The following is a 9,419-nucleotide window of genomic DNA, read 5'->3' as shown; positions in this document are numbered from 1 at the left end:
ACCGCGGTCACCACCTGTCGCATGACCGAGCGTTCGTGGCTTGAACAGCTTGAATGTAGCCACTTCAGCGATTACTTAGAAATCACTACACCACACCACTTTTCACTTAACAAAAGTAACATTTGTATTATCGTTACTTTACAAGATGCTACTTTAGAGTTACTTTGTGACATTCAACCTGCGATCGGCGCAGGCGCTGTGCAATAAAAAGGTCCATTGAGATGGTTCGGCTTTGTGTTTGTGTGTTCAAATCATTCCCATTTTGTTGTGTTGGTCAGATTTTTTCATGTGTTCTTAACGTTTTCTCGTACCACGTTTCGGGATAGCCCCAATATTAAATCAAGAATAAGCTCTCGGGTCCTTGGCAAGCATTAAGAATGCGTATCATCGGGTCAGAGAATTAAAGTGAGCTGAACTGTGCCCTACATCTAGTGCTGGTTTGTCATCTACGGGGATATCAGTCGCCCAAGGCCTACCTGAGAGCTCCATATTGCATGTTAGTCCGCTATGTCTTCAAGCTTTAGTGGAGGTGTAGGAACAATCCAGGATGGAAAATTGTACGCTCATGAAGATCGCTGTTTGAACTAGCTTTATGTAAAACAATAGTATCGGACATGCATTTACTAGCTTCAGACACCTCGATGAAAACAGTGTCATGTTGGAGAAAATCGGCAGGGCAACTTAACCCTCCTGACCTCGTTGCATTGTAATTCTCTGGATTTTATGTCCAGTCCAAATCCAGCGTCCTACCCGGGATTGTAACGATGTTGTAATCCTTTGATTATTAATACCTCGTCTCAAATCGATATAAATACATCCCCGTTTTCAATTTATTGGCTTGTTATATGCTCTAACCTTTTGGATATTTGTATTATCCGTGAAGGTCGAAGAGGATTACTATTGAATACCTGAACCAATTGGCGGTGATCCGGGTCACCAACTATTATGAAAACAAAATCTGAAATATTTACTTCAATTTATTTTAGCACCAGGTACTTCAGTAACAGTTCGCGTTTGGACTACGATCCTTCCACTGTTGGCTGAAATGAGCGATCCTCCTACGATAGAACAACGAACTGACGGTACAGGTGGCTTGAGCCAGACTGCACCACGGAGGAAACAAATGCCTCGGAATCGAGTGACAGCGTTTGAGTGTGCTTGTGCCCTACTTCGCACTGAGAAAGTTGAGCAGTTACAAGCCACGTACAAGTCACTAGAATCCAAGTGGGGTGGGACCGAGCACTCTCAGGCGGAGGGTATGGTTCTCTCCTTGATTGGCCAAGGCGTTCCAGACGCTCCAGTTAGAGCGATATTCGGCGTTGGAGGACCCAAGATAGCGCGTCTTAAAGCCGTAACCAAGCCGCCGCACACTCGGCGCCAGCGTAGCCGCCCAAGTCACTCTTACTCAGATGATGACATGAAATTTCTAGTTACAGATGGGAACTTGAAGAAGGATATCCATGTTCGCATCGTAATTTATGGCGATACTTAGTAGAGCCTGGTGTAACTTGGAAATTATTATGGTCAAGATACAAAACAATAGCTGAAGACCAAAGTCGTCGTATTATGGAGTATTCGCGATGGCTCCAGTACGTACACTATTACTTTCCTGGTGTTCGTTTTTCGCGTTCAAAAGAGGATCTGTGCGACGCTTGCACGAGAATTGAGACGCTGCTACTGAATCCATACATCCCTGATTCTGAATGTACTGAGCAAGTTGCAGAAAAGGAACTTCATCTTGATGCAGCTATAAATCAACGCCGGGCAATGTCGGCCTTTGTGAAGCAGTATGTTGCTTAGAAAGCTCCAAAGCAGACAGTACCTGAAGAAATTGCCCCAGATCACGTTGAAATGCCACTTAATATGGAGCCTGTGGTAGACCGACACTGCAAATACAAATTGAGGATTTTGGGGAAATTTTCCTCTTCCGGTTTACAACAACAACAAAAAACCATCGGCGGGCTATCTTAACTCGAACCTGATGATGCACAATTTTGTTATTGCTGACCTCACGGATGGAATTAATAACGTTCTACTTTACGGCGAGCGTGGTCAAGGCAAAGGTGCCGATGCTTTATGTAACTTACGGACATCAAACAGCGAAAGCGCAACAAATTTCCAGGTCATAATGAGCCCGAACACTCTCTCACACTACTTGTAATACAGGACAGTTGCGTTGGGCAGAATAAATCCCGTACAGTATTCAGATTTTGTGCCATGCTATCACTTGTGTTCTACAAAAAAGTGGTGCTACTGTTTCTCCGTCCCGGTCATGCGCATAAAGCTGCCGATCGTGTACTAGCGTCGTGCAGAAACAAAATGAATCACAAAAGTAAATGACACTAATTCTGTACGGGGTCAGTTTCAAGATCATCGCAGAAGTGATCGACCATTTTTCTGTGAATGGGAAGGTTTGTTGTCGAAGTACTTTGGTAAGATGCCAACAAGATAAACGGGTAACTATTTTTTCGAGCTTGACTTTGGAGTTGTTACAATGCGGCACTTAATGTCTTAGCCCAATTCAGACTCTGAAGTGTTTTCGCAGATCGGCACCGGCAACCATAATGCTATACGCTCCGCGTTTCTTACAGATTTTTTTGAAAATGGATACAATCTTGACACTGTTACTATAGATAGCGTTTGCTTACCAAGGCAACCACTTCTTCCACTGACGATGTAAAAACTCAAGTCGTTGTCGTTTAAATATTTCTCTATTCCTGCCGAGTATTTAGCTTACTATCCGGATGAATCAGCATTCTGCGAGAATAAGGACGAGCCTAGTGACGCTAACAAAGGTGCAAGAACTACGAAGAGAAAAGTAGCTGTAGGCGTGCAAGCAAAGCGACCGGTTGGGCGACCTTGGAAGCAACAAGTTCATACAATAAAATTCACATCTATCCTGCGCTTTCTGACAACCCGTTCACAATAACCCAGCAGCCTGCATATCGATGATTCGAATTCGAGCACTTTTAGCAGCACAGTGATCACAAATGACCACGCAGTCGGCGCCAATAACAACAATTTAGTCACGGCAACCTCAGATATTGATGGAAAGCACATATTTTAGGAGTGACATAATTTAGCTTAACTCGGACGTTGGATCGGAGTTGCAGTGCATCCAAAGCTGCAGCAAGGAAAGGGTAGTCGGCATTGCCTGATTACAGAAGCTTAACCCTACCAAACCGGCAGATTTTGACATTCTTATGCCGCATTATGCGGCTCAGTTATACTTGATTATCGTATACAAAATTGCTGGGAGGGTTTGGTGAGTGTGCACAAATGTGAGGGTGAGCAGGGCAATAGCCTACTTAAGCAGCATATTGCTGCATACAGGAGTGCTGAATAAGGCCAATACAACTGCATAAAGCAGCTGAGTGGCTTACCATAAACCGGACGCATGGTCGTTGATGGACAAGATTGTAGAGAAAATGTTTGAAATTTGCGAAAACCAGAATCAGTACAGAAAACAAATGAAAGGAATTTGAAATCGTTCGATGAGTAGCAACATCTGTGAAACAAGACCATACAAACAAAAAGATAGCCAAATAAACGGGGCAAACACATTTTTTGTAAGAGCACTAACAACGAGACCAACAATGAACAATCCAACAACTGTCCAACAAGTTGATGATATCATTCTGCAAGTATACTACCTATGCTACATATATCCTGTGTCTACGCTGCATTATGCAGCACTACTCATCATCAGAGGCGTCACAGGTCCGGCGTCTCTTCTTCGGTGTTGGTGTCCTCTCGCCAGTAGATTGATCATCAGCAGACCGACATCCAGGCGGCCGAACCCGAAACTTTCCAGCATACTCAGCAGGGATCAAGCACCCGTTCTTCCAGTCACGATGCCAGATATCCCAGTATGTCGCCGCTACCCCACGGACTTTGCGGTGCGACCGAAGGCACAAAACTATCGGGCCAAACTTATTGCACTCATTGCAGTAATACGTAGAAGTTACCTCGAAAACGCTGAAGCTGTTGGGCAGTATGTGCAGCACTAGCGCTGCTTCCGGTGATCAGTGGTTCCGGTCGCGCTGGTGTTGCCTATGACTGCACTCCAAACTGATTGCCTTCGTAGATGTCCAACGCCTGCAGCTGGCAAAGCTGCAAATGGAGGGTTTTTCATGTAGACGACGTGTGACATCGGCTTTATCTTTGTGCTTGTAGAAGGCACAATGTAGCCATTTACGATAGCCATATCTAGCAACCCCAGCATCAACGACTTGTAGTAATTTCGGAAACGTACAACTCGTTGAAGCGAGTAGCGTTGCAGCCGCAGCTGGTCATGCAAGTCACCCCCCCCCCCCCCCATGTGAACATGGTAGTCTTTGATTACTCGAGGGCAAGAAACATCATGCTGTACCCCACAACCGTCACGCCGCACGACGCGATCCAGCTCCAAACTACCTCCAGTAGCAAAAAAATGTACCGGTTTCGAGTCCCACCACGATATAGCAGCCATGTTTGGTACATATTTAGAAACGGTAGCCTTGAAAGTCTCTCGATCGATTTCTTTAGGTCGCTTCGTCTTCCTGTCGATCATTTCCTTGCAATATCCAACTCGATTTGTCACAATAGTTTCAACACAGTAGAACCCCATTAGTAGCAATTGAATTACCAGCGCAACCGAAGTGTAGAATCGATCTACCACCACAAGGCGCATGCCTTGCTTTATAGCCTCCGGACCAAAGACAACCAGTAAGTTGCGCACGACAGCAACGGTTCATATCCGGAGTATGGGCGTCGCTGGAGTGCTGCCTTTCCCCGCAATAGACCTCAAAGCTGTATATATGCAGCACAGCAAAACAGAATGCGTCAGTATGAAGCTGCGTAATGCTGCATAAGAAATCTCAGGCAACTCACCGAATGCAGTATGACGTTACGGCACTACACAGCACGAACAATTTGGTCCCCCATTTATGGGGCGTGTCTTTGAGGTACACTCTCGTCTTGTTGAATGATGAGCGACTTGGTAGTATCGCCTCATCCAAAGCAAGGTGGGACGGCGCGACGTAGCCACGTTCAAACGTGGTCTGAAGCACCTCAACAATCTTCCTTATCTTCCAAGTGCGATCCTTTTTCGCTAGCTCGTGGTTGTTCGGGTTGAAGTGGAGGTTCTCGAGATCTGCTGGAATCGGTCTCGGCTGAGGACGGAGCCAAACGTTCCACGAGGAATGCCGCCTTCATCGATGGTCTTCCAATGATTGCAAACATCTCTCAGTTAGGCATGATTGTCCGGGCGATCAACAGGCCAAAGAATCGGCAGACTTGGTGCGGCATGATGATCTTCTGATTCTCCAAATCATGTTGAATGTCACGACGGGTTTTCTTGGGCAAAGCATTGTTCGATTTTCTCTTCTTGTTGTAGCGTTTAAAGGCCTCCTCCAAGCGCTGGGGTATCATGTCCTTGTGGTATTGGTTTGAGCACAAGCCAATGTGCTGCCAAAGCGGTACGGGCATAAAGTAGAAGAATAGTGCGAATTGCCACGCCGTAATACATCTGGGCTCGGTCCCGAATACTCTTGACGTAAGCCTGGATAACTGCCTCGGTTGCTGGCAGGCTCGTAAGGTAACTGCATGTATTCGTGTGTGTCTGGCTGCTTAGCAGCCTCCCACCCAGTTGAGGATATGTCGCCTAGAGCCTTATCCTCGCGATTATCAGCCAAAACAGCTCGGTGGCCTCCAAGACGCTCCAAGAACTGTCCAGCGAGAAGAATTTCGTCGGTGATTTCCATCTCTGTAGGCTCCGGTGCCACAGTTTCGCCATCATCAACCAGAAGATCAGGTACGATCTCGCTGTCCTCGCCTGGCTCCTGATCATCTTGCGCTGCGTCATCGCCGGAGTCCATTGCCCCAAAGTCAACTTCATCCTCGTCTGATGCTGTAAGATTCAATGCGCTTTATTTATCTGCCATGACATCGTCTCTTGAATGATCTATCGAACAAACAACGTGTTAGTTATTCAACGTGTATGCAGCTTAGTATACAGCACAATATCCAGCATAGTATGCAGCACAGTATACAGCACAGTATACAACATAACTACCAGATTTGTGCATCAGATTCTCCCGCTGAATCACCTTCGCCAAAGACGCTATTTTCATCACCAGTGTCGTCGTCGCCTGTACCATCTTCAGCAGTGTCTTCATCCGCACTGATTCCAACGTGTGGTGATGTGGGGATTAGCACCAGTCGAGAAGGCGCTGAGCGAGTTGGTGCCGCCATTGGGGTCGCGCCTGCCGTCTGAGAGCTTGTCTCCGTAGTCGTCACTATGGAAGGTGGCGTCGTCATACGAGTCGTTGGCGTAGTTGGTGTCGTAGGGCACAGTGTAGGTGTCGTCAGACGAACTGTCTCTTTGCTGTTGAAAGAGGTGTTGGTGTCGATGGTGGAGCCGTCGGTGCTGTCATCTGAGTCGCCATCGTGGTCGAATTTGTCGCAGCCCTAGTCACAGCGTGCATGTTAGTCTGTCCATTCAATGTCATTGTTACCATATGAGATAAAGTTGCAATAATATAACTTACTTCTTGCATAGAAGTCAAGCACAGCTTCAGGACCCAGGAAAAAGTCGACACCTTCGGTACCGTTGGGGTTGGCGCTTGGGCGTACATAACTATAGCGTCCGTCGAGGCAGCGCGTTGGTGCCTTCTTTGATGTCCAACCTTCTGCCTTGAGCTCCCTCCAGACAGACCTAAAGGCCTGATCACGAGCGCAAAACACTGGCTTGCCAAGTGTTGCCGGCATGAGGGCTTGAACGTGAGCGGGGGAAGTCTGGAAATGAAACTAGTGGCCTGTGAGTGGCCACAGATCACTACTCAAAAGCGTACACTCTAAACGGAATATTTTTAGAAATATCAGTCTCGTTTATGCTCACATCGATTCATCAAATCTTGTGGCAAATATTTGCCTGCGTTTTTGCTATCTTAATTTTTGTATCCTCCGGGTTAGGGTATTTTTCACATACAAAATCCAAGATGAAAGCTCTCTTATGCTGCATCATGCGGCATAGTAGACAGGCATTATGCAGCAAGCCGGGTTTGGGGGGGTTAAATAATGCGTATGTTTTATGACAGAATAGTTGAATACCGAGTCATTGGTGTGACCGGGGTCACCGCCAACTGGCTCACCTGTTAGAATTATTCGCAACATTCGTGTAACACTCGTAGTTAATCCGATATTTGGTGTATCCATTGGGGTTGACAAGCATCCATTAATCGTCACAGTTCAGCTGGCGAGAGCAACGTTAGGTTTCCAAAATTTGTTGGCTGTCTGTAAAAGGGAAATGTGTTAATTTATCGAAGGCCGCATCTCGTGTTTTCATGACTAATGCGATGCGTGGAGCACTTGTATCTAACGGCCAGGGTGTTTACTGATGCACAACATGCTTTTGACAGGTTAAAACCACCGCTTATTTGGAACAAACACTTGTGACCTGCTGAAATAACGGATGGGTACATTCATTTTGAGCTCTGGCAGTACTCGTAAACTACACTGAAACAGTACACAGATTCTACGGCTGCGAACCAGGCGCAAGAGATGCACCGACGCCTGAGCGTACATCATGGGCATACAGATCAAACAATTATAATCTTTTCATACAAGCCACGCGTGGGCCCTCACAAACGTCGCTATTAAAGCAGGTTTTGGCCGAGATAAAGCCCAGCCCGCCTCGCTCAGCCAAATGCTGATTCTGGTTTGACTGAATGATAGTTTTATTAGACAGTTGTTGTCGCATTGCTTCGCTCGTCAAGGAATACTTGAAGATTAAATATTTTTTGTTTTACTAGGTATAACAATCCCCAATATACCTACTATTGGTGTTTTATTTTACTTTTTGCTCCAACTAAGGGCAAAACTGTCACGGTGGGAGCTCCTAGTGACTTTCCTTCTTCTGTATTTTGTAACCTGCTGAACCATTGAGAGAGCTCCACAATAAAGTGAGATTTTCCGAGGAGCAAGGCGAGGCGGAAAATAAGTTTTCCTGCGAACGGACGAAAATCACGTTGCAAGACTTAGTTCAAGCATATTCAGCTGGAAGCTCTAGAATCAGCCCGTCCGCGAAGGTGTGTTGCAACATCTCAACCACAAGTCGTGGCCACGTTGAGAGCAAGCTTCGCGGTGGTTTCCAACGCCTTCGAAACCAACGACTCCTCAGGTCGCTAAGTCCAGCTGTGTTGTAGGTAGTGGTTTGTTAGACGAAGCTCTTGAGGTCGGTGTTTGGTCAGTCGGCTTCTTACCACGTTGGGCAGAACCAACTTCGTAGCGGCCAAGACCTCCAACGCACCTGGCCCTTACACCGGTGCACATTTTAACACCCACCACACCACTCCCTACGGGGCAGCCTGAGATCATCTCAATCATGAGCCTCACCCAGGCTAGCCTTCAATAATCAAGAGCTATCGTCTTTGCCCCCAACGTGCTTTCGTAGTGAAGTGAAGAAATGCATATACTCTGAGATACGAATTGTAGCAACTGTAGAACGAATTAACAATATCGATGAAACATGTGCACAATCAGTTGAGGAGGCGCAAAACAAAACGGTGCTTGAAGTTGCGAGTTTTCAAAAATCGACTGTATATTTTGGGTTTTAGATATTTTGAAAGGCGATGGAGGTTTGTATCATTTGATTTACACCACGCCTCTCGACAAACTTGGCCAACAAGTGGTAGATAGTAGTTGAGCTGTTCTCTCGATCCAGCGCCACGATGGTGAAGCACTGTATCCGATATTTTTGTTCATATAGCCAAGGTGGTCATAATGCTCTGCTTTCGCTCTGCTGATGTCATTTGAGAAAGCGAACACAAGAACTGTTTTAGCACCACCGTCTTGCAATCTATGTAAGGGCACTACCTGCACGTTACGTTCATGACGACAACAAAGCTTTATTCGCATATATTCCAGAACTACCCTGTGCGAAGTGCAGCTTTGTACTGAGTACCTCGATATGACACTCGTCAACTACTGCTTAAAGTGTTGTTGGAATCCATCGTACTGGGCAATACCATGTTTAGAGAGGCAAATAGCTTGTCCTACAGAGCGAATTAATGACCACCACCAAATAATTTAAAAATATTTAAAAAAGAAAAACACTTTAACACCAGTATTTTGAATTCAGTAGACGTACTCTCTTTTTGTCTGGTTCTTTATCTTTCAGCGCACTAATTAACGAGTGATGGTTCTAGAAGTAACAGAGTACAACTACACCAGGTGAGGAGTTCATCCAGTCAGCACTAGAAACTACTACACCAGTGCTCGCATCGAATTCCATCTCCATAGAATTGTAAGGGATCCGAACATTCACTCAAAACCTCCACGGAACGACATGGTGGTGATGAGCGTGCAGACGGATCGAGCAGGTATGTTGAAGCTGGAGCTGGACGTGGGGGCTTACGAGTGTGATACATACGCCAGAG

General features: G+C 46.1%; 2 protein-coding genes across 2 annotated transcripts; both read right to left on the bottom strand.

Moving 5' to 3' along the window:
- Window positions 1–5,226: 5,226 nt before the first annotated feature.
- On the bottom strand, window positions 5,227–5,858 carry PPTG_05565 (hypothetical protein; the record flags this gene model as incomplete). The annotated part of the gene is made up of 2 exons (XM_008899150.1): window positions 5,227–5,448; window positions 5,508–5,858. 2 exons carry the CDS (start codon window positions 5,856–5,858, stop codon window positions 5,227–5,229), a joined length of 573 nt encoding a protein of 190 aa, XP_008897398.1.
- Window positions 5,859–6,051: 193 nt separating this feature from the next.
- Window positions 6,052–6,750, bottom strand: PPTG_05564 (hypothetical protein; the record flags this gene model as incomplete). The annotated part of the gene is made up of 2 exons (XM_008899149.1): window positions 6,052–6,450; window positions 6,553–6,750. 2 exons carry the CDS (start codon window positions 6,748–6,750, stop codon window positions 6,052–6,054), a joined length of 597 nt encoding a protein of 198 aa, XP_008897397.1.
- Window positions 6,751–9,419: the final 2,669 nt, after the last annotated feature.

The sequence above is a fragment of the Phytophthora parasitica genome, assembly GCF_000247585.1.
Source record: "Phytophthora parasitica INRA-310 unplaced genomic scaffold supercont2.7, whole genome shotgun sequence".
Taxonomy (NCBI): domain Eukaryota; phylum Oomycota; class Peronosporomycetes; order Peronosporales; family Peronosporaceae; genus Phytophthora; species Phytophthora nicotianae.
This window is presented reverse-complemented; position numbering and strand designations above follow the sequence as displayed.